Here is a 26733-nt window from a genome sequence, read left to right as displayed (position 1 = left end):
ACCAGTTACATAATTACTGCATTCTAACCCTTAATGAGCCTGAAGTACTAAATTTTTAATCCCTCCTGATGATCCTCTTCAAAGTAGATAAATGTAGTTTCTCCATCAAATATTTAATTGCCAGGACTACTGGCATCAACACATAATATGGAACATTTTTGACTCTAGACCTTTTCTGTTCCTTTTAAAATCGCTTATATCATACAACTCCTAAAATATCTGTTGGAGAGGAAAAAGTAATGATCACGTTAACGAGTGGATGGACCTTGACATTTATACTATTTGGAAGTTTGGACTCTCTTTTCAGTTTCAGAATGAAGTTTTGCAATAGTATATAAAGTTTTCACACTGAAATACATAACTTAAACGTTATTTTCTATAATTAGAGCATGGTGAAATTTACAGATGTCCCTATATATATATATATACACATACATATATATACACATATATATAATGTATCCTTATTACTCTCATTAATTCTACAATAAAAAATAATTATTAAATAATTATTATAGTTTTGATCATGTTGCAGAATGTTCCTCTCAAATGATGACCAATATTAAATTCAAGCTCTTCTCAATATTCTCAGTAGATTGAGAAAAAAGGGAAAAACAAAATAGTGATAATGTTTCTATCTGATAATAGATCACATCTCTGTGTAATCTTTGAAGTTTAAATGTTACTCTATGTAAGCTTGATGATTTTCCTACAAAACACTCTAACAGGGAATTAATATTGTTAACAAAATAACTGTGCATAGTGTCACTGCACACACCAATTTATCATTTTCCTCTGAGACATGGGCTGTATTAAAGCCGTCATGTCGGGAAGCCTGATCAGGCCCCTGGTGCTGTCTGCAGAAGATAACATACAGAACATGGCATACATCCAAAAAAAGGCCTATTCCAGAAAACTGCATTAATAGTACATAGTCCATTATAGTGCCAGAGCAATTCAACTGGATGAGTCCCACTATAAACGAAGGATGCTGGAGTCCTTAGAGAAATATTTTATGAACAGTTATAAGTTGCTATCCAACAAATGTCCCATTGCATAAAAAAACATTCTTTGAAGTTGAATGTTAAGCACATAAAATCTGCTCACAATTATTGGTCACAGTCAGGAAAAACCATTGCCTTCAATTCACTAAACACATAATGAATGCCAAGGATATTTAAAATACCATACAAACACAGGTGATTAATGCAAGCTTCCCATTTTTAGGAAGCTTATCAATAGTGGGAAAAAGAAACACACAAATGAACTGTAAAATCAGGGAGAATGTGATTTATACTATGATACAAAAAAATGGTAGGGAGGAGATGTGGAGAAGAAGTAACTCTTCATCTTCTGAAATGTGTCTCATTGGTAATTTTGTATAATGAGGGCCTCTTATGAGTAAGAGTACAGAGACACTTAGCAATTGACAACACAGGTTGGCTACAGATGCAAGAATTTAGCTAAACAAACAAAAATACAATTTTCAATTGTATTCTATACATCCTTTTTAGTAGTACATTTTATAACAAACACACATATATACAAGCACAATTTTTTGGAGAGTCTGCTATTAAACAGAAAAAAAAAAAACTGTAAACCTTTAATGCCACCAGTAATCAAGACGTCAGAGTAAGTCAGGAAAGTTATTCACTTTAATAGCAGTAAAGAGCAATGGCTTGAATTTAGTAGCAGTTTTCATCACCAGGTGTGTCAGTATCACCATTTTTGAGAACTGAAGATAGTATATTCTGGGTTTTGCTGCCACTATGCAATATAGTGCCTGGTGAGATAGGGAGCTTTATGAATATTATTGAGCCCTAACCTCACCAATGAATTCTCCATTTGGTAATCTATAAAAACAAATGAATTGTATGACATCATATCTATAGCCTCTTCTAACTGCAATTCCAAGAACCTATTAAGTTCAATGTTGAAAGTGATAAAAGAAAAAAAAAACTCTCCCTAAATATAAAAAAATAATAAAACTCAAACATTACATGAACAATCCTTTAAAATACAAAGAATAAACAAATCTTAATTTAAGCAGAAAAATGCCATGCTTATTATGTAACTGCGTCTAGCACCTGAAATTTTTCATTCTTAAATTTCTTACAAAGCTTTAATCAGAGTGAAGGCTGAATCACTCGTTGATTTGCTTCTACAACAGTTATTCTGGTAAAAACTTCACCTAAGTGGAACCACAGCAGAATCTCAATTTTCTTCCACATTCCTTCAAGAATGCTAGAGACACTTCCAATACTGCAAATGAAAAATAAGGCTAGCCAGGTTACATTCTAAATTTTAAGCATTGACCCAATATTGAAAAATCACAGTAATCCGGGGCACTTAACTAGCCAGGACATTACAATTTGAAAGCCAGCTGCTGTCTGTTAATGACTGTTGAGTGTCCTTTTTGGGGGGATCTGTATTGATTTTATTTCTATTCTTCAAAATGACATAATAGCTAGTCATGGCTCAGAATGAGATTTGCAGCCTTTCCTTTCAAAGATCTATGTGGTAATGATAAACCCAGTGGTTGGAATCCATCAAGCTCACACTGAGATTGTGTCACTGGCTGAAGAGATGTGTGGACAGCGCATCTTTTCAAGCCATCTAGAGGAGAATCTGTAAACCCACAAACAAATGATTTTTCATCAACAAAGTCCTCTTTTTGATTTAAATGCAGTTTAGAACCACACAGTGAAATAAATTTGCAGTAATTATATAAACCTAAGCAAAATTCAGGAAGATGCAATTTTATTTGTGCTACTGGGATTTTTTTTTTAAAAAAAGTCAAGAAATAAAATGACAAAAGTTCTGCAGTGGGGTGAATTAAAAGCTGTAATGGTGTTACATAAGTTCTTATTGAGTTTCAAGACATTACTAATAATGGGAAAAGTATTAAGCAGTGTCCTTTTAAGGAATTTTGTCATAAGTAAACAAGGTTTAGTGATCAAATCGTTTTCAGAGAGTTTGTAACTTGAGATTTCATTTTTCTTCCAATGGTGACCTGTTTTTCTCTAGAACAGTTACTAAGAAAAATATTTTTCAACTAGTCATAAGAATGACTTCTTTAGAAGCCCTTTCCTTTGTACTATTAAACAGTCTGGAAAACTGCTTGCTTGACTCATTCATGCTGTCAAAATATACTACAGGCTAAGGCTGACCATCAATTTCTCCTGCTTCCTAGAACAACCCAAGCAACACTTAAGCATGAATATCTAAAGTAATGGCATTGGGAGTTTTAGGACCATACTCATATTTTGATAGTTTATAAAACTATCCATTGAGGCTAGTTTATTCATTTGCTGTGCCTTAAGACTAGCATCTATGTAAGAAAAGTAAATTTAAATATACTACACTTACAAGGAAACCATTAAGTGAACAAAATAAAATTCTAAGTTATATTTCACTCTATATCATCTTTTTTAATTGCAGTGATACAAATAAGGATCAATCAGAAATCCAAAAAGAAGATATTAGAGTGAATTGAAGATTACTCTATTTGGAGATAATAAAATGAAATAAAACATGTAAAAATATATTCTTTTAGTTAAAAAAATCGGGCCTCCCTGATGGTGCAAGGGGTTAAGCACCGCACTATGAAGCAATCCCACAGCCTCTGCAGCACGATTCAATCCCCGGCTGGCCAGGGAGCAACCCACATGGTGAGGCAGACCTCTCCTGTCTCACCCACTGCTGTATTTCAGTCTGTCTCTAGTGAATCCTCCCACCCCCCCCCCCACATCTCTGGCATGTACCCCAGCTCTTGTATGCATAAATAAATAAATATTTTTTTAAAAAAGTCTGTAAAATCCTTGTGTGATAGAAATTGTGTCAGGTTGAATTTCCTTAGAAAAAATAAGTTATGAGTTAGTCACCTGCACTCTGCACTTGTTGATAAATACTATAAAAAGAGTTTTTAGCAGTTATCCCCTTAACAACTGGCTATTTTATCATAGTTCATAGGGGAGATATAGTAAAATAGAATCTATATAACCAATGAAAAACTTCTAATTACAATTAGCGTATATGAAGTAGAATTCTTTAGGGGACAGACATCATAAGGAATATTACTGAGGGAGAAAAAATTGTTTTTGAACAAAAAACCTAATGGGGACAGGAATGAAACAACAATTGCCCCTTCAAACTATGAATAAGAAATAACTAATTAGGAGAGGTTATTTCATTTTTAGGCCATGTTTTAAAATTTATTCACAGTGCTCATCAGAAAGCAAAGCCAGCTCTATATGAAACTCTGGAGTATGTGAAAATTTCCAGATGGCTGTATCCTTAGGAGAAAAATATATCTTCTATATAGATTGAGAAGTCATGGCAAAAACACTGTGTTCCCTTGGCAGTAAAAAAAGAGTGGTGGTTGACTAGGATTGTATAGCATTTTAAAAATATATTTGGCCATACCTCTTGGTTAAGAGCTTCCAGCTGAGTAGTTCGAGGTGGGGTAGCAAGTGGAAGGGATAGAGAGACAATCTACATTCCATCTCTTTTGCTTTTGCACAGGAAGTCTGGGAAGTACCTGAGATGTTGCTGGGCACACACTGGGTGAAACATGTAAGCTCTTGACTCACATGAAATTAAATGGTTCCTACTGTTAGCACGGTTGGTCACTAGAAGGAGAACTGTTTGGGTCTAGTGAGCTTGTAGCAAAAAGGTCCAATTGGTATCATCTTACACATCCTACCTTCAATGTTGAGCTCTCCTGTTTCTATAATTAAAGTTCTGAACTGGTGTATCTTTTGAGACCACAGTTTTTAATAGGCCTTTTGAAAAAAGCCAAGCATATTTTTTTTAAGTTCCCTCAGTCTTCAAAAACCATATATAAGCCAAACAAATCAGAGGTGGCAAAAAGTTTATAGATCACAAAGCCCTGGAAGGCAGTAACAGGGAGAGACCCTTCTTCAGTCATCCTGAAGCAAATACATTTTGAAAATGGAAGCAAACTTTGAGGCCATAACATGATCAGGAATGATTAATAAGGAGTGTCTTTATTAAAAAGGAAAGAAGTGCATGTGTGTGTGTGCGGGCGTGCATGTGTGTGTGTGTGTGAGAAAGAGAGAGAGAGAGAGAGCACGCGAGAGCACGCGCATGTTCGCTGTTGATAATATCTGTAGAAACTTGTCTCCTGGAAAATGTTTCTTTAACTTTGGTTTGGCTTCTACCTTGGAACTGATGGGAAATAAAAACTTTTCCATGGATTAGAGCCAACTGCGCTGTTAAACAAAAGGTAACATTCATTAAGGGACATGGGTACCATGATCTCATTCTGAAGGTTAATTTTTTTCATTGTGAATTGTCTAAAGTTTGGAAAATTTAAACTGTCAAAAATCATAATTGGCATTCTCTTTAATATTATCATATACAAGGGAAAAAATTAACTAAGAAACAAAACAGGAGCAGGTAAAAGGAACAGCTCTGATTCCTAACTGCATCATCTGGCTTTATTTTCTATCTTTGCAAAGCCCCCAAAATGCCAGCACACACGAACACATGTATCCCCTGCTTGTTATTTTATGACTATCTAATAAAAAGTTGTTTCAATAAAACAATTCTTAAAAAACGAAGTGAATGTTTCTCAATAAGCATCTAAAGATGCGACCTATTTTTTTTTTTTTTTTTTTAGTATGAAAGGCAAATTCCTGGCTTCACATATCTACTAACTCACTATCCCTGATCATTTAATTTGAGGAAGGCCTTGCTGCACAATTTTTGGTATCTCCCAAAAAGCTAAAAACAAATTTTACCCTCCCTCCCCTCAGAGATCCTCCAGTACTTTCTCCTAATTGTTTTACAACATGTTAAAAGCATAAAATAGACAACTCAATTAAACAAGCTACAAGCATCTCCTTTGAACGTGCCTTTGATCTTCCTTCAACATCAAGTAATACAGTTAACTCATTGCTACATACCAAATCAATACACAGCAGAACAAAATGGGCAATAATCAATAGTACTAACAAGAAGGCAGTGGCCTGGCTCAATAAATCAAACAGTAAGTGAACAACTCATGCATAGAATTACAATATAACAACAATCAACCACAACTGTCAAAGGAAAACCTGGACATGGTTACAGGAAAATGCAAGGTTGTGTCATTTCTCATGAACCAATAAAATCAGGGAACTGTGCTTTCTCCCCACTTGCTGAAAAGGTCTGTCTGTACTCTGCTGTTTCAAACCAGTCAAATATCTTGAACTTGTTCAAGCACATTTTAGTATCGTCAGGCCAAAGTAACCAATTCACTAGTCCCCACTAATTCTAAGTAATTGTGAAAGGAGGGAAAATGAGGATATGACAGACTATCATGGACTTGGATGCTTCGTTACTGCTTTGAGAAAGTAATTGTTACCAATTAAGTTATGTAAGTATAAGAAGAACTAAATAGGGTTAGTACAAATCATGAAAAACTGACTCCAATATTTAAACTGTGCAGTTAAAGTACCCTGTGCAGGTACTTCAATGAATAAATACCAATTTTATTTTTGAAAAAGAGTCTTAGGTGAGTCTTTTAAGAACAAATTTACATAAATAATATAGCATTTGAAATATCAAATGTGAATTATTTATTTTAGACTAGCTTAGTGCTAAAGAGGCATTAGTTGTAAATGAAATTAAATTTGAACAGATGGTTACAAGCACTTTTCCATTCATGGATATCTGCATTTAGAAATAGATTTTCAGGCACTGACAAAAATACAAACACTGAATTATTTTATAATAAAACCCCAATGAGGTAAGGTCAACTGTTACACAGGCTATGGAGTTAGGGGGTCCCATCTCCTTATGACAGGTAAGAAAACTATTATGTGGCAATGCACATTTATACATATTCCAGATAAATATGCAAAAATGAGGAGGCATTTATTGTGAAATAAGCAAAATTCTTCTTATAAAGGGAAAGATAACAGGCTGAAATTAAGCATTCATATGAAGGCAACATTTCCATTTCTACAGTATTTTCACTGAGAGAGACATTGCATGAAATTACCTATATTACATAATAGATTTCACTGAATTCTCACAAACCTCACAAAGCTTGTATTATTAAAGTCACTTTACAGATAAGGGAACTGAGACTTCAGGAGCTAAAGTGACTGACACAAAGTCATTAAGAAACAGATGGAATCAAACCCAGATCCAGCTGAATTCATGGTTTAGGCTGTTAATCAGACCTTACTCTGCCATAAAGATTTCTACCTACATTTTTTTGCATATCTTTTTTGCAATTATTCTGAAGATCCTATCTTGATTAAAATTCCAAAGTAGCATTGGGACTACATGAAAACCACAAGTGACCACATTCTCATTATTCCTGGCACCAATATATTTATTTGCTATAAAATAATTTTCAATGTAAATTTCATTTTAAGGAAAAAGGCATAAAGGCCAATCTAAATGCTCAAAGAACACCCCGAAAAGTAAATTTGAGGGCCTCCCGGTGGTGCAGCAGTTGAGCGCTGGGTTGCGAAGCTGCCCGCGGCCTCTGCGGCGCCGGTTCAATCCCCAGCTGCTCCCCAGCCACCGGAGGAGGGTCCCACATGGCACGCAGACCTCTCCTGCCGCCTGCTGCTCCCCTCAGCAGTGTACTTCGGTCCTTCTGCCTGCTCTGCCCCCCGCTCTGGCTCTGGTGAATTCTCTCACCCTCCCGCGCTTCTGACTGTACCCAGTGCTTGTATAAATAAATAAAATAAATAAATAAAAATAAATCTTTTAAAAAAAAAAAGTAAATTTGAGACTGAAACAAACTAGTGGAGAAAATGCCCAGAGAAATACACCAAAGGACAAGGAATACCACTTGCTTTTCTCTGTGAGTATTGGGCTCTGCACATAAATTACTCTTGACTTCTATACTAAATTTGAATTTGTATGTCAAAGACAATTTTGTTAAAATATTCCTAATTAACTGATATATTCAAGAAAATGTTCAAAAGCCACTGTTTAATGCCTTAATCATGTACAAAAGGATCCTTGCAACAAAGATTAAAGGCTTTCTTTATTTTTTCCCAAGCTATCCTTCATCCAAATGACCCTCATGTGAGAATAATGAAACATTTCCCAAGGAATATTTTAAATCATATAATGAACACTAATAATTAAGCTATATCTCTTAATAGTCCAGGATTACAACTTAAACTAATGTTTACTACATACCCTGTACACCCAGGGAACTTTCTATTATTAAATCCATGTTTTTCTGAGAGCAACATTCTTATTTTGCCATATCATGAAAAAAAAAATGTAATCAATGATTCTTTCTTTGCAAAGTCATTTTTATTTCAATTTCATATAATGTAAAATTATTTAAAATGCGAGCTGTTTTTAAAAATTTCATTAAAATTAAGTTATTCATGTGAAGAAATTTCCTCTTACTAGGTCCAGAAATTTTGGCATCATCAATACAGTTCTACACAAATATACAAAGAATTGACATTCACTACCAAAATTTTATTTCTAGATAATTTTAGCATGATTTTAAAATTCATAATGACAAAGTATATTATATAAGGTAAGAAAACATAATGTGAATATTGTCAAAGAAGTAGATAGGTTTAATCTAGCTTTTAATTTCATATAGCACAACTTACAAAGACTTAAAAAAACAAATTTTTGTTTCCAATATTATTATAAATGTCCAGTAAAACTCATGAAATAAGACAAGTGAAATCTCAGACTCTACAAAATAATATCTTGTGATTCTATGCATTAGAAAAATAGCAAGTATACTCCTTCCTTGAGTAAGGAATACTAGTCTTATACAAAAAAAATCATAATAATTATGAAATGAAAACTTCTTTTTCTAGTGTCATTTACTTCAAATCTAAGTTTTGTCATGGAATCCTGAAACACTCACTTTTCCCTCACTATAATTGTCTATATTCTGATTTAATAGGCTGTTTCCGACTGCATGACTTTTTGAATTCTTAAGTTTATACTCTCTACATTATCAGACTTCTACTTAAAAGTTTAGTATAAATTTCTCATCTTAAATGAAAAGATATCAGTAATTTACAGGGATGGTTTTCTGAATTAAAAAAAAAAATGAAGTAAGCATCCCAAAAAACAGTTGTCTTAAATTAAGGTAACTGCAGTGATTAAACAACTACTTGCCTAAGTATGTCTGACTTTCTAATATGTAGCCTCACTAATAATTAAGACTTTTGCATGCATAAGACCACTGCTTCATAACCCTGCTAGCTTGAGCAAGATAAACTTAATGTGAAGATAGAAAGCACAGGCTCCAAAGACAGGCTGTCTGTGATAAACTCCAGTTCAACCACCCCTGGCTATGCAAACTTGTATAGGTTATTTAATATTTTTGATTAAATAATGAGCAGCATTATTTTATATGATTGATGATGATCAAATCAGGAGAATGAAACTAAACACTTCTACCTGTGTTACATAAGACTCAATCTGACTCGGGCTTATCCTGCCAAATTATGGAATATGATGATAGATCAGGTATAGATCTCTTATATTGTAAATAAACTCGATTCTGATTCTGACAATACAATGTAATTCCCTGGCTCTTCCTACAGTAACTACTTGTTGACTAACTCACTAATGTTGTCACAACAGACCTCTCAGACATACATAAAAATATTTAATATCCACTTGTATTTTTATGAGCAAATGTGTATTCCTCTAGGACACTTAAATTACAGACTACATGAGCTGAAACAATATTTTATTATTCTAAGGTCATTTTAATCTTCATTAAACTTCTCAGAAGCTTGAAAATTTGCAGAAATACTAGCCTATCAACATCCAAGGAAAGGAGGTTTGGCTCTGTGTAATTTTCACTCTTGTAGCCAAATTGCCTATTGCAATGTTGGTACCAAGTAGATAATAAATGTTGAAAGAATGGATTATTTTCCTTCAACTGAGATGCAGAAGTTGCATATTCTTTGACCTTCAATTTCTTCAAATTCTTAAACCTTCAGTATGAAAATACCTTTTTGTTTAAAAAAAAACCTCTCTTTAGTGGGAATTACAGAAGCCTAGGCTATGATAATAAGGAGTCTAGAACAAACAATTTTGGATCTCTCACTACATATAATTAGCCCACTATATGGATGTTACATATTAAGCTATTTCATGTCAATCATAGTTTAAAAGGATTGGTGGGGGGGGGCACTTGAATTGATTCCACCAGGCAATGACTTAGAGTGCACACAACTTCAGAGTGGGCAATAACTCTTTAGTTAAAGGGAGTTTGGGGTTTTTTTTGGTTTTTTTTGTTTTTTTTTAATATATTGAGTTTCTCATATGGACATTTGTTTTCAATTTATTGCTACACTATGATTCATGGAAGGCAATGTCTGGCAGTAAAAGTTCATAATAATGAAAAAAAAGTTTCAATAAATAAAATCATGATGATAATCTTTTCTCATGGCTAGATTTAGATTTCATTAGTTTCCACTTAGCCATGAAGAGATATGAGATACTGTGAAGAAAGATAGTTCATTCATAACACAGCTCTTTCTTAACAGGATTCTTTATATAATGAATTCTTTACTTCTTTCTTTCTTCATGGTTCATTTCTCAGTTGCCTCCCTTAAAGGAGAATTGTTTTATGAAAAGCAATGTCATCCACCAAAGAGGAATCTCATTTTGGGCATGATAAATTTGGCTTTGCTTTTCTCTAATTTTTTTTTAATTTGGCCCATTTGGTAAGCGAACACTGTTTACTTATAAAACATTCCTGGGATTGGGAGATGTTACTAGACTTGTTTGCAGTCTATGAACAATTTTAGAATATTAGATGAGCAAAGATATCTGAACGCAAATTATGTCTGAATGCAGTTAACATGGAAAAGAATGAATTACAGATGTAATTTATCCATCACAAGCAGATCCTAAACACTGATTATGTCCATGCTTGTGCAGAAAATTGAAAATGATAGAAAAGCTTTCCAGCTTTTCTAACTTTAATTTTCCATGTTTTACTTTGTGTAATTTACTGTCAACTATTAACAGCAGATGCTTCTTGTCTTATCTGAGAACAGCCTGGACTTAAGTATAAGTAGTTCTGAAATCTAGGAGCCTACGTAATTAGTTTGTATTTTACGCAGAGACATGATTTCTAGCTTAAGATGTCTGGGGTTGTATGCGGTCTTGAGAAAACAAGGTATTAGATTTCGATAAATAATTTTGTCTTAACCTAACATTAACAGGAATTAAAATATAGTTATTGTTTAATAAACGGAGATACCTTTACAAAAAGCTTGATGGGCCTAAAATTGTGATTTGGGGTTAAAATGTAGGTGGTTCTCAAATGACCATGCTAATCCAGGACAAACTGGCTCAATCGGATGGTCTGTGGCTAGGGGAAGTCTGTTTGGGGATTCCCTCTAGTTCTTTTCTTCCCCTTCTGGTCTCAGAATTAGTAGTTGTGAAAAGAACTGGAGGAAAAAAAAAAAAGAGGGAAACTACCAGAAACCTTTCTCACACCATTCCTTTAGTTTCTCTTCCACTGACCCTTCAATTACTATTGAGAAGTTTCCCCCTCCTAAGTCCACACACTGTTCTCTACTGGCACATCATCCCTTGAGGGCTACATTTTTAATATATGCTTTCTCAGAACTGATAAAGGAGACATTTGTTATACTCCTTGAATTTTCTCTCTCTTTCTGCTCACAACAAATTCTTTATAGCTACCCTTTGATTATTTGAATATATCCTGTAAAAAATTGACCAGAAAACAAACAAAAAATTAGTTTAATACTTTTACTATCTACCCATTTCTCTACCACTACTTGTAGTCAGAAATCAACAGCATCCAAACAACTATACTTTGGAAAATTTCTGAAAGGAAAGAAAATGTGGAGAAGTTGTTCATTAATATTAAGTTTCACAGCAAATCAGACTCAGGACCAACAAGCTATACATGCAAAAGGGAAGCAGGTTGAGTCCTCATTAAAAAAAGAAGTGACATGGAAGACATATTCACCAAAGAAGTCTTCCCATCCCAGGGAAGTTTTGGATTACAGACCCTCACCCCTACCTAGCCTGGTCACTATTGATTCTGAGCTGCTACATATTAGCAGCTAGATCTGAAGACAGGAGAGTGTGAAGCAGGGCAGGGGGAGGGGCAACATTCATGCATGGTTTGTAGAAAGTGACCTAAGGTTTAGAAAAGGTCACACCCTTGCACAAAGCCAAGATGAAATTCTGGAACTGAAACTGAAATGTGAAATACATCTTTCCCATAGAAATAGTTGAACAAAAGCAGTTAGGGTCTATGATACTAATATTACTTAAGATTTAGGAAAAGATGGCATTCATCAAGCTTCTCTGGAGCCTCCTGGATTTCATTAATAACCAGTTTCCAGAGTATTGTGTGTACTGCACTCTAACTCCAGTAGCATGTGTGTTACTTGGCCTTCCCAGTGTTGCCTGACGACTTAACCACATTGATTCTATGGGAAAATGCATTCTAAACAATTAAAACTTTAGAGATGGCTTTATTTACAAGAGGGAAGCAGCTATGCAGTTTACACAGTGACGACTTATTTCAGATGATAATTTGAAAACTGTTTTCTACATGGTCTTATATTCTGAACAGATATATTATTTTTTGAAAGTTGGTGGGAGTATTCTTGCTATCTCATGCTCACTCAATGATTCATTTGCTGACTTAAAATATAATAATTCTGAGGACGTACTGTTTTAATGCTGTAAATGTGCCTTAGACATTCATATTTGCTAAGCATTACTGTTTGGGTGTTGTCTCTGCTAAATCCTTAGAATATAGATATACAAACTAAGAAGCAATGTTTTAAAGGACAGAAGTTAACAGTGCAGATTGTGAAATCAGGACACCAGGCTTGGAGAGCACCTTTTTCTTTGGTTGAGTGACTTTGTGCATATTACCTAACTTTCTGTACTCAGTGTGGCCACCTGTGAAATGGCAGTAATATCAGAACTATCTCAAAGACTTCTTGCGAGGATTAAATTCTATGAGAAAATAAAAAGCGCTGAAAATACTGATCAGTAATATAATAAATTTAAATAAACATTAATTCCTCTTTTACTTCATACAAAGGAAATATAAATTTAAACTATATATAAATATATGTAAATAGGAACAAATGAAAAAGAAGCTATATACTTTCTACACTTTCGTACATACTTTCTATATAAGTGAAAATCAATCTATTTGTAGTATTCCAGGTTTTACTGACTGACATGATTTGACAAGGGGAAAAAAAATAAAAAAGGCAACTGCGGTTAACCAGGACAAAAGACATGATCACAAGTTTGCCAAAACAGAAAGATCCAAAGTTCTTTTCAGTGATCTCTCCTCAACTACCCAATACTAAGGTGCTTTTCAGAATTACTTGATTCTGGAGAGTTAACAGAAGTTTTCTAGTGGGATAAATCTCTCTAAATTTCCCATCCCAGTACGACCCTCAGGAACATCCAATCTCCCTTCCTACCTTGCTACTGAAGACCTAAGTCAATGCATGGTACATTTAAAAGACTACAGTTCCCAGCTACACTTGCTGCCAAAATCAGCCAATGAGAGACCAGGATACATCACTGGATGAAACTCAGAGGGCCTCTGTTAGATGGCGCCTGAGTGGACAGGGATCTTTTTGTCCTTGCCTTTCCCTGCTTCCTAAAATGCAGATATGAAGTCTGGCACTGCAGTGGTCATCTTGCAATTTTGAGAAAACCAAGTGCTCCTCAGGAACTAAGGATGAAGAAACCTAAACTCTAGTGACTGGAGTCATCATAAAGTTGTGTCCGACCAACTGAAATATAAATCCTTAATTTTGTTTATACCAGTGTTGGAGGGGCTGTGTCTCTGTTGCTCATGCTGAATATAATTCCTCACACACAAAATGATGAAATGATTTCCATGATCCCAGTAAGAAACGTGAAAAGGGAAAAGAACCAACAGTTCTGAAGATGGACAGTTAGGAAGCTGAACAGAACTCAGAGATAATAAAAGAATGGAGACCAGAGATGGCCAAGATGCAAAATTATCCAAAATTATTAATGGAGACAGCCTCTCCATAAAAATATCATGTTTAAGGGGTTACAACTCTCAGTATTTTTCAAAGCATAAGTCCTTGAAATACAGAAAGCTTTATCTCTAACAACACCATTACTTTATCTCTAAGTGAAAATTTTTCCAAAATATGCCAAAGACTATGTGTATTGCTGCAGATGGGCATTTGATGTTATTTGTACCCAAAGCACAGCAATAGATAAACTCTGTCACTGTTTACTATAAACGAATATTAGAAGTCCTCACTAAAATTACACTTGTTTATAGTGAAATTCTCAGAGAATTCACCATTCTAATAAGCTATTATACTTCAAACAACTGTTTCTATCAAGCCTTCCAATTGCTTTGACTGAAGTTTCTGCAAATTAATAACCATCATTAGGATTAAATCTAAGGCCATTTATTTAGTTGTACACTTCCACTGACTGTCATCATTTTTGGCTTGTTAACATAGAAAATTGCTTCCTTATCTAAAAGCACAGAATGTATTTCTACTAAAGTTAAAAATTTTTTTTAAAAAACCTCAAAATTTTCTCAATAGGATCTCTTTGTAAGAAAATAAGCAGCTTTGTCTAAGTCTGTGGGAAGGCAGAGACATTGCTCAGCATGAAAGGTAACGGATTAGCGATGCTGATAGCCGAAATCCTCTACTTATCCTTGGCAAGGAAAATGACGGATAAGCTTCCCAAACTACGTCCCTAGTTTTCGCCTGGGTCAGAGAAACATTCAATTCCTCACCTCTCGTGTGAACTGGACATACATTATGTGCTTCCTAAACAGAAGATATACCCCAAGCTGCATGGATTTTGAAGTCAGTAACAGCCTTGGATATCGAATGGTTTTGAAACTGTTCATAAAATCATAATTTCTCATAAATCTAGAAGTCTGAGTTACAATTAAACTTTGAACTCAACTATAAAATGCAAAATCCCTCTCCTTTAGGTTTACATTGTTTTTAGTTTGTCACATTCACATTGAAGCAAAGGTTAGTGAGAAAAAAAAATTAGAAGCAATGTACCAAAATCTTATAAAAGAAAACAAAGTACTTCTAGAATTAGTGTCTTCAGTTAGCTTGATTTCAGGCAGGCAGCTTGAAATGTGTCCAATAGTTTAGAAATCTTTATTCACTTATAAACTATCTTTCTAAAGAATTTCTAACTAAAAGAGAATAATTAGGTGAACACATACTTGTTAGTAATACCAAAGCAGCTGCAGCTATTGAGAATTTCACTAAAGAAAGGTTCACATTAGTTGATGACATCACAGTCCATTCACAGAATATTCTTTACAAAGATGTGAATTTTCTGCTGAGGGAATACCTCTTGAACATTTCCATGAAACATCCCTGCTATAAGAATTACAACTTACAGTTAGCTCATCTCCTAAATCACCATGGGAAATGAGGAAGTCTGTCAACCTGTCACTGAAGGATACACTCAGCACAGACCTATAAAGACTTAGCATACATCTAATAATCTGTCCAAGTTTTAATGTCACACAGGAGAAGCCATTAGCCAAAAACAATAATCCACAAAACTGCTGGTAAAAGTTATTCCAATTAGGAGTTTACTGTCAGTTTTAAATCAAGTTGGATGCTTAGTCTGAAACTTGCAGGTATCAATTGTCAGGATCATCAATTAAACTGGTTTAAAAGATACAATGAAAAGAGTAAACTGGAGACTTAGATCAGTAGCAACATAGTCAACTGCTATGTTGAAATACACTGTGCCAACAATGGAAGATCTTGTACAATATAACTGGGCACACAGTAGCACCACTTTATAACATCCAGTTATGCTACCAGATCCCTGAGTGGCCCACCTTAGTTGATTCACCTTACTGACCTTGAGCTTTCAGGTTGCTCATTTGCCCGGGGCCTTTACATATTGGTGGTCTGTCCTCCAATAGCTAATTTCTGTACTCACATATTCTTCAGATATACTATAAATGGGTTCACTACATACCCTTGATTCTGGGTCACTTTGCAGTGAAATCTGATCTCTATATTTCTATGATAAATTTGATCAACTGTGCTGTTGATATACATAAAGGTGTGTAATAGTGAAATGAAAGCTTAATTATCATCAAGTTGCACAATTTGATAACAGAACAAGTGTCTAAAGTTTTCAGAAGTAAGAGTTTTGCTACATTTTTGGTAAATAGGTGATAAACATAAAGGTTATAACCCTTACCCCCCAGCATCTGAAAAACAAATGGATATTTAAAAAAAAGTTTCAGTAAGAAATGTCTATTTCTGTGAATAATAGGGTGAAAGCTTTTTTTTTTAAATTAATATAAGTAACTTGTCATCCATTAAAATACATTCTTCCTGGAAATTTTCTTTAAATCAACTACCCAAATTTTATTTAAGAGTTCGTTATGGAAGAAAACAGGCAATTTGTCATTAACTATTATTTGAATCAGCATTTCTAAATACAGAATCATTTCAATGACAGTTTGGAGTGTGGACATTTTTCTTTTGATTTCTTTTCTCTTTGGTATCCTTGTCACAAGTCATAAGGGAAAAAATTATCTCCTGCATAAAATAGTGTACTTTTGAAATATTCATGATTTCTGATGTAACTAAGACACATGTATAGTTTGTAAGCAATTTAATTCTCAATTTGAATACACACTTAGACTGCTATTGTAAATTAAGACTACAAGTATAAAAGCAAAATTAAATGCATAAAATACTGCTTAATCTATAAACTAGCACACATTATTAGAACATTTGCTCTTTCTTATTAACTACTTCTGATAAACATAGAAATCATATATTTCCATTTTACTTATCAACACATTCATTATGACACCAAGTTCTACATTTTTATTTAACAAATTTAATTGAATTACTTAAACCTTAAAATCACCAATATGCAACTAAAATACTAACAGCTAATTCTTCCTATTCCCCTTAGTAATGTGCCAACTGACTTCTTTTACATAAATAAATACTGTCCTGAATTGTTCAACTTATGTTTTTAATGAAATGAATTCGCCTCTTCTAAGTAGAAGTCTGCTATAAACGTAAGTCACCTGGGAGCCTGGCCAAAGTCTGAAACAGCACAGCTGAAGGGTACAGCCATTTCACAGGGTCCTCTCAGAGAGTATTTGGTTTGCTTTCCTAACTTGCTAAAAATAGTAGATTACACAGGCTACCTCCATCTCACGCTCAAGAACTCAGAAAAGGCTGGACTATAGATTGTAGCAATCCATACAGCATGTTTTATTAAAGAAGTCAGGATATTACAAGTTTTCTGAATTCCTTCCTTTTACTCTGTGAGACAATACAAATGATGTAGCCGTTACTGGCATGGAAACCTCATACTGCTCCCAAATTTCAGAACTTCAAGCGTGAGTCACAGAGTTACTTTAACTGTTTTCAAATATGTTTTTGATCTACTTTAGCCACAAAACTGAACACAGGAAGACTACTATCTAAAAGATAGCACTCTAAATACTGCATAACACAATGTGTTAGGTTTATAAATATATATATATGTATAAGAAACAAGGTTTTTTGAAAGTGAATGCTTAATTACATATTTAAAAAAATAATTAATAGCTGTTATTTAACTAACATTTAAGGAGCTACTGTTCTAGGTATGAAGCTCCATGATAAATGAATTTGGGTTTATTTTTTCCTCTTATTCAAATCAAAATATTTCCCCAACTTTTAAATACTACAAATTAAATTTCAATCTCTCTTAGAAAGACAAAGAATAACGACAAAGTCTGCACTGATTAGCTGCTGCAATGAGTTCATTTTATAAGTAAATTTACAATCTTGAAATTATGTTATTTAAAAAAAGGCCTTGATGTGGCAGTTGAATCTTGTTAACCACACAGCATGTCATTAAGCAATGCTGCTGCTTTACTCAAAGGGGGGACTGTTCTGTGGCCACAAGTGAGCAGCAACTAAAAAAATATTTTGAGATGGAAAAATAGCAACTGAATTTTAATGTTTCACAATGTTTCCAAATGCTGTGGAGGCAGGTCTTCTGTGAAACCACTCAATGTCACAGCCAAGTTTAATGTCCTTCATTTTGCAGCTAGGAGTGCACCATGAACTGTCTATAGGATTAAAAATTGGATTTACTAGTAATTGGGTCAAAACAGGGTTACTTATGGACACAGCTGGTTACCGACAAGTGTAATTAGCCCTTTGCCCCTCATTTTCTGGGTGCCAGTCTCTAATTACACCTAAATTCAGTGGGCACGAGCTTAGGAATACACATGCACGAAGGTACAATCCCTGTGTCCTTCATGGATGTCTTTCAAAGGAAAGAGAAAAAAAAGGCCCAGTGGTCATTTATAATTTTTGCCTATTGATCTTTCAGGCAATGACATGAAGAATAATCTAACACAATAACATATCTTTGTGGTGGTCAGTACTCCATTTTTATCACTCTCTTAAATATCTTGAGTCTTTCCTGTAAACTTTAGCAAACTGAGCAGCCCAAATAGAAACAAGAAGCAATGAACCAAAATAGTTAACTCATATTATCAGGGTGAGTTGTAATTTAACTTGAGTTACTATTTCAGTTAATTTATCCCAATGTTATTAAATAGAGCATTAGTATCATATCACTTCTTTTTTGACAAAGACCAGATGGCTGTATGAGACTTGTACTTCTCTTTATATACGCAGAAATGACAGTGATCCCCCTCTCAAAGGTTCAAAGAATGAATTACACCGGCACATAAGTATTCAAAGGCAATTCAATTCAACCAAATAGGTGGAGATACCCAGGAAAATTCACCTTTCTAGTCTTAACCTTGCATGTCAAAATAAAGACATTTACTCTATCTTTTAAAACACCCATTTTCAAACATGATAGCTGAGTTATGAACTATGACACTTTTGAATGTCAAGACACACTAAAGTGACTCTGTTAGTAGTGTGGTGCCCACAAAAGCTAAGTTTTAACACTTCAAGCTGAGACTGTTACAGATCAAAAATAACCAGGGTCTAACAGTAAGTAAACTGCTAAGTTACTTCACATTAGAATATTAGAAGCTAAAAAAAAAAAATCAATAATAGTTGAACATCTACTAATTTATAAAAGTCATATTCAACAAAGTTTGTGGCTCAGATAAGGCACTGTAGCAACAGTTTCGAACCTTACTTCTAGTTATCTTTCCCACAAAACACATTGCTTCTGGCCTTACAATAATAACACTTGTAAAATAAAAACAAAATCCATTTCAAAATAATAATAATCTATTCAAGTTCAGCTATCTTAAGATTCGCTATTATTTTTACATAGGTACAGCACCTTTACAAATCATTTTCAGCGGGCTACTTTCACAGCCTTCTCTATAATCTACGCACACACTAACACACACATATGTCTACACAAACTGTTCCTAAAGCTAGACACTGACTTTGCTATTACTGAGTAAAAAGTGCATAGACACTTTCTGCTTTAGAAAAAAAAATCACAGCATTAAAGGACTGATGAAGTTATTCGTAACAAATCTGAGTCAGATTTGGTTCTACTGCTTCTCAATAAAGACCCCATCCCAACATCAACATCAGTAAGAATACACTGTACAACTCAACTAGCAAAAGCAAGTGGGCTGTATGATCTTTATTCAATTATTGCGTATCCTTAAAATAATATAATATTTACTCACTTTCAATGAATCAAAGCAGGCGATTACTCGTCCATTTTCAACTTGGCAGCTTTTCGAAGGATGTGCAAATTTACATTCCGTGTCTGGCCGTGAGCAAGTCCCCCTTTGGAACTCTCTACATACTTCCAGTGTTAGCCATTTTGTGTCCCGAATTGGTGTGACACTAACAGCCATGTTTAGATTTTACAGGTAGTTAAATTTTTCAATAAAACCAACAGACCCAACCCCCCCCCAAAAAAAAAACAGCAACGACAACAAAAAAAAAAAAAATGCTGAACTGATAAAACTGTAAAATGATGATGAAAATGTCCCCAACAAAATACTTTCCCCCACTCCCTCCTTTAAAAGTACATGGAAAATTGTGTTGTCAATATCAAGGAAAAGATCTCCCACTAGAAATTCACAGCATGAAACTGTTAATTCAAAGAGGTTTTGGTTTTTAGAGAAATACTAGGATCATAAGTAGATGAATGTTTAAAAGTAGGGCCTCGGATCAGCCTTGTGCTCTCAGTAACCCCTTCCCAGTGCCAATTTGGAGCCCAAAATGCAAGCATGAAAACGTGGCAGACCCTTTGACACCAAATTTCCAAGCTGCTCTCAGCAAAGTTGTCTGAAAGGGAATCTCCTCACAGCTGAATTTGCAATGGAGTTTGGTGGTGCAATCGGTATTGATTAGTTTGGCATAGACAGATGCAGCAGTTTAGAGCAAAATCGAGAAAATGATTTTTTTTTCCTCCTTGATTTCCTGGCAGAAGATATCTTACTTTTTCAGCAAACTTTTCTTTTAAAACTAAAGCAGCCTAGGGCAATGCCAGATACTTAGAGCTTTTCTCTTGATTATAAGTAGAAATGGGGTGTCTGGGCTAGAGGTGGAGGGTGGATGTACTGTCGTCAGTCTAGCTGGCAGCAAGCAAGGCAAAAGCAGAGACTGCTCTAGAAGCGGTTCCAAGCAGCAGAGACGTCAGGAAAGGCACTTCTTAGTACCAACCTGTAGAAAAAAGAGATAGGTTACGATTTACTAAGTAGCACTTCACTGATGTCCTACAGTATCACAACCTTGCCATGTGCTACCAGACTAAGTAATATTCAAGTCTGTCTGTCTCTCTCTCTCTTTCTTGCTCTCTCTTTCTCTCTCTCTCTCTCTCTCACACACACACACACACACACACTCACTCACACACAAATACTTACAGTGAGGCATATTGCAGCCAGCCATCGTAGATTTATTAAAAAAGGGGGCCGCTTCCCCTTGTGAAGCAATGCATGATAGAGAGATAACCAATCACAGATAGTGTTGCAGCAATATTCTGGGCAGAAAGCCAATAGTGTGGGTTGTCTTATGAAAGGTCGCGCCTGTCAGACGTTCATTACTATGCTATAAGCACAGAAAATGTCCATCAGATGTGACTTATTCCACTGCAAGAGGACGAGCATGTGGGTTTTGAATTTACCCAACATGCAGTTAGTGGACTAAACCATGTTAGTTTCAAAACAGCTCCTAAGACAAGTCCAAGCACTTGAAGATCATTACCAGGGAATAAAAAGCAAGGTTTAAAAATTGCAGCTGACTGAAAAGCTGCTTTCCCTCAGGCTCTGCGCAGGAGCGGACACTCAACAGCCTGCTCCTGCTGTCCTGACACGTGAATAAAAAAGGAAAGGGGTGTTTACAAATGGTACATTCTCCTGACCTATCCAATTCACTTCCTTCTACAGCCTAAGTCCTGCCCCTCCACTGAAAGCAGCACTCATACTGTAAAACTATTCCATTCAGCCAGCAGACACTTTGTCAATATATCACAGGCAGGCGAGATATGAACAAAAGCATCCTTTATTCCAATATTTTTTAAGCAGAAGCTGAGGTCATGTGGGGAAAATAAGAGTGCAGTGTTGTCAGTGTGTCTGGCAAATCTGAAGTCAACCTCAAGGGAGAAAGTGATTCCATCGCAGAAACATTAAATATTAAGTGAGCAATTTGATTTGAGCAGAGTGATGCACTTCAGAGGTAGGAATGAAGCTGAAGGGTGGGGTTGGGGGATCCCCTATTGCCTGATGATACATGAACTCAGCACCTAAAATCCTGCGCCTTATAGCAGGGCATTTTGGCTTTTAATTACTTACTTTCTCTTTCAATCAGGATGGAAAAACTTTCAGAAAATGCTCAGTAGTGACAGAAACAAAAATATACATTTTATCCCTTGTGAATGTTGCCAACAAAGCTTTAATAACTCTGAGAGTTACACACTCCAAAGAGACAATGACACAGTATAAAATGTCCTGTTCACTTCCACTTTTTCTAGAGTCAAAAATAGTTGACATATGGTACATTTATAATTTGGAAATTAGAATATACACATATATAATATGGACAACTAGCAGAATTTTTAAAATTATTTTATGATTAATATAATTATTTATACATAGCATTTTTTTAAGTAACAGATATGCCAGATACTAGGTTTGGAAAAATTTATTGTAAGGCTCAAACTTCTGAGAAAGATTTAAGAACCAACTCATCCCAACACTCCAGAAATATTTGTTTTTACTTTTTCCCCCTGTTTTTAACTTCTAGTTCCATAAAAACAAAACAAGATCAGTCATAAATTCTATAAAGAATCATCCATCTTCTGGAATCTTTGCTCTGCATTCAAAATTTCTCAACTGCTGCATGCCTTGAGCACGCCACATCTTCAGCCAACAATATCTTCTGTCCTCCTCTTAAAAGTCTTACCTCTCCTTCAACCACTTACCTACCTCAGATGCCAGTAGTCCCTTCCTCTATCTCCACAGGCCAGTGGATTTAAAAAAATAACATTGCCACCACTGAATGACCTCTACTCCGCTGGACAGTGTTTTATTTCCTTCTATGTCCCATGCTAGACTACATGTTACCCAAACAGAAACAATCTCATGTCACTAACCCCAGTATTTCACACACAGTAATTAGAAATATATGGAGATGAAAAAACTTCAGAAACTTCAGTGACCAATAGTCATCAGAACTCCAGGGCACAGATATACACATACCCCTGAATGAACATACCCAGATAAACACATATGTAAATACAACGCACAGACATACTAAAATACACACTTGATCACACACAGGCCCATTACTGTTATAAATTTCTATATTCCATTGTCACTGGGGCCCTTGCGCTGGAGGAACTTTGCCTGAGCGCGGACAACTCCCTCTCACGTTCCACAAGTTTTTCTAAAGCTTCATCACTCTGGAGTCACTCCTCCATGATCCTCTTATTGTGAACAGGGAATGAGCATACATGTCACAAATATTTCGTAGTCAAAAAAAACAGTGGCCCGGGTGCCTCCCTGGTGGCACAAGGGGTTAAGACACAGCCTACAAAGCTATCCACAGCCACTGCAGCACGAGTTCGATCCCCAGCCAGGAAGGAGACCCACATGGCGTAGCAGACCTCTCCTGACTCACCCGCTGCTCCCCTCAGCAGTGTATTTCAGTCAATCCATCTGTCTCTCGTGAATCCTTTCACCCCACTCACCTCTGGCCTGTACCCCAGTTCTTGTATGCATAAATAAATTTAAAAAAAGAAAATAAACAGCGGTCCGGAGGCCTGTGCTCTCTCTTTTCCTGCCACTCACCTTCAATCTTTCAGTATCTGTTTTTTTCAGTCTCCCAGGAGCTTTTCTCTTCTGTCCACAGTTAAGATTCTACATTGTCTTCTTTCCCTTCATAAACCTTTTATATACGAATGCCTTGCTTTACCTGAATTTTTTTCTTGCCCTCAAAGTGCTCAGATAGTTTCACACTGGAGAGGCAAGTATGTAAAGTGTCTTTTTTCCTGATTCCTTCTCTCCCGTTCACTTTTGAATCCATATCACAGTGGCCTCCACAGTCATAACTTGACTGCTCAGTAGCCATCCTCAGTGCTTCCATAAAAGCTAAATCCAAAAAACATGAATAATTCTCATCTTTACCTGACCTCTAAGAGCATTTACAACTTCCTCTTTCTCCAACCTTTTCCCTTGTCTTGAACTAACACATTTTATCCTTTCGGTTTCTTTTTTGGGTTGACTACTGAACTTCTAGTATTTTCCCTTTAGAGAGAAGCTACACAGGGTCTTATAACATGCCCATTGCTGTGAGCTCCTGGGACTTGTTATATGCTAACATTTGTTTGGTTTGAAACACACTCTCTCACCTCTTTAACTTGGCAAATCCATTCTCCTTGTTTAAATTGCTATTCAAATATCACCTCTATAAGACTGAGCCAACATGCTAAACATTATACCATCTCAAAATATTTTAAGTACTTTGTGGATCTTGGTGCTTTTGAACCCAAGGATAAAAACTCCCTGACAATGGGATGCATCTTTTTTTTTAACCTAGTTCCTAAGACACGATAGTTTCAACATGTTGATAAACGTATAACTTTTACTCAAACTAATAGGAATGAACATGTTTTTTAAGAAATATCCCCCATCCCTGAGGAAATATTTACTGATAATCGAAAGGGTCCAAAAGATCATGATTAAATGTCTTCCTTGCTTGGTAGTTATGCCTGAATACAACTACAAAATCAATTTCTAGAGTTGATTATTTTTCCTTTCTGGCATGCTATAAGCTTAGTCTCGCTCAAGCACAAAACATACTTCAATTCCAAAAATTCTTACAAATGGGTATTTCAGTTGTTTTATTTTCTGTCAAAGAGAAATTTTATTTCTATGAAAAAGTGTTATTAAAAGAATTATAGATCATAGCAGGAATTTAGAAAACCTAAATAAGGGACCAGGAAAAAAACTAATTATAATAAAGTAAAAATCAAAATCAATAAGCAACTATAAACCAGAGACACACTGGGGGGTGAGGGGAGAAGGGAGTAGGATCAAAACAAGGTGGGGGGTGGGAATTGTATGGGGACTAAAACCAAGATGAAAATGCATACATTGTGCAAAAATGAAAAATGATGTAAAAAATATATATAATAAAATTAAAATGCTCAAAAAAAAGAATTACAGATCTATGAGTGCTGAAAATGCTACTTAATTGTAAAATACATAGGCAAATAATAAATATGTAACTAACGAGTAAAGAATAGACACTGGCGGCACAAGGGGCTAAGACTCAGCACTATGAGCTATATCCCTAGCCACTGCAGCATGAGTATGATCCCCCGCCAGGGAGCTAACCCACATGGCACAGCAGACCTCTCCTGTCTTGCTCGCTGCTCCCCTCAGCAGTGTGTTTCAGTCAGTCTGCCTGTTCTGTCCCCCGCTCTGTCTCTGGTGAATCCTCTCACCCCCCACACCTCTGGCCTGTACCCCAGTTCTTGTATGCATAAATAAATAAATCTTTAAAAAAAAAAAAAAAAGATTGGGCACTGAGTAATCAGAACAGATACAACCTTTTTTGCATTATTAGTCTATCAATCAGGAAATGTAGGTACCAGGCTTTGGTACAGGCCACTAGGGGTAACTCCGATTCATAACCTATAAATTGACATCACTAAATTTCCAGTATCAAATTTCTAGCTTATATTCTTTCTCTATTAAAGCAGAAGAATTTCAGGCAAGACTGGATAAATCTTCATAACTACATGTTTTTGTAAATTAAGATTTTATAAGATTTGGATCAATACTGAATTCCCAAAACATTACTTCAACTAGTAATGGATTTTTGCTCTATAGATAGACACTATTTAAAGTATGTGGGCAATAACCAGACTATGAGAATTCCTGCAAACATATTTTCCTTTTCTATTGTCTTGTGAAGGAGAGAAAAGGACTTGATTCTAAATGACACTTACATAATGTTCTAATGCAATATCACTTCAATAAAAAATGATAAAATTTTTAAAAATTCACTTTAAAAGTATGTGCATTTTGAAAATAGTTATTGAAGGAAATATTTCCACCTTACAGATATTTGCTAATAGACATATTGTTTCTGAGGTAAATTCCTGTCTTTAATTTCAACATATTACAATACTTCTTCGCTAACAACGATAAAATGAGGAGTTCAACAATTTTTGCAATGAAAATCTAACATTTTAAAAACTTCATAACATCAAGCCTTCTTTAACCTATTGATCAAAGCACAAACATTGAACTATAAGTTCCTAATATTATATATCATATTTTACAAACAAGTTATTTTGTCCCAAAAACCAAGAACAAAATTTATCCTGGAATGATTCAGAAATCACGTATATTTTTAAATTTCAATATGAAGGGGAAAGAAAAGCAAAGGAGAAGTAAATACAAAAGTAGAGGAAAGGAATCCAAGAAAAGAATTAATAAAGTGAGGGGAAAAAGCATGAGAAATTACTAATAATGACTCATACCACTTGATATATATTAGCATTAAACTGACAGCGAATGCCTTCATATAAATATCTGTTTAAGGGTTGTACACAATGCAATAAAGAATAGATGTTTACAAGGTGTGAGACTAAACTTCTATTTTAAAGATCTGGATGTCTTCTATGAGCAAAGTTTAACTATCTTAGTCACATATGTTTACTAATCATTTCAGTTCTTTTGGGCCAAATACAGGCAGCTCAGTCCTAGTACATACCAGAGTAGTTAGCTGGGAATGCTGTCACAAGATTTTGATTTTGAAATAGGTATAGAGTAAGGAAGTTAACATTATTTGAGGTTTTTTACTTACTAGGACAGTTTTAATGCAACAGAAAGAGATGACTGACTTCACCATGCATGTTTAGAGGTGACAAGAGCAGCCCCTCGCCCAAAACCATTAACTTCTTCCCCTGGCTCACTGGTGTCAACACGTCCATAATTAGCAGTGCATTCCCCTAGCAAACTAAGTTAGCTCACAGTGCAATTTTTCCCAGGGCTTATCCCAAAATTTTAACAGAGATTTCAGTGTATGACCAACTAAGCATGTCTACAGTCTGTCTGGCCATTTCTCTACTCACTAAGGTACTAAATGGAGAAACAAAGCTGTTATTTATTGGATGGAAAAAACTGGTTCAAAGGGGTTAATGCAGGCCTCAGCAGTATTCAACTCCATGTTATAAAAAGCTGCAATGAGAGTTTCTCAGAGAGGTGTAGGC

The 26733-nt window shown here is 35.3% G+C and overlaps 1 protein-coding gene across 21 annotated transcripts in view; it reads right to left on the bottom strand.

The window, feature by feature from the left end:
• Positions 1-26733, bottom strand: part of MBNL1 (muscleblind like splicing regulator 1) — a gene marked incomplete at both ends in the record, with an annotated part of 156060 nt that overhangs the window by 104946 nt on the left and 24381 nt on the right. For 17 of the 21 annotated variants that reach the window (XM_084231344.1, XM_084231345.1, XM_084231346.1 and 14 more), the window contains one exon: positions 19685-19858. The exons of 1 other annotated variant lie outside the window; for it this stretch is intronic. In XM_084231344.1, coding sequence (XP_084087470.1) covers positions 19685-19858 — 174 coding nt within the window. Of the gene's footprint in view, positions 1-19117; positions 19207-19680; positions 19859-26733 lie in introns of those variants that run through there. 3 more of the 21 variants (XM_084231328.1, XM_084231339.1, XM_084231343.1) reach the window with 1 other exon arrangement.

This window comes from Talpa europaea, assembly GCF_964194135.1.
Source record: "Talpa europaea genome assembly, chromosome: 4".
Classification (NCBI taxonomy): domain Eukaryota; kingdom Metazoa; phylum Chordata; class Mammalia; order Eulipotyphla; family Talpidae; genus Talpa; species Talpa europaea.
This window is presented reverse-complemented; position numbering and strand designations above follow the sequence as displayed.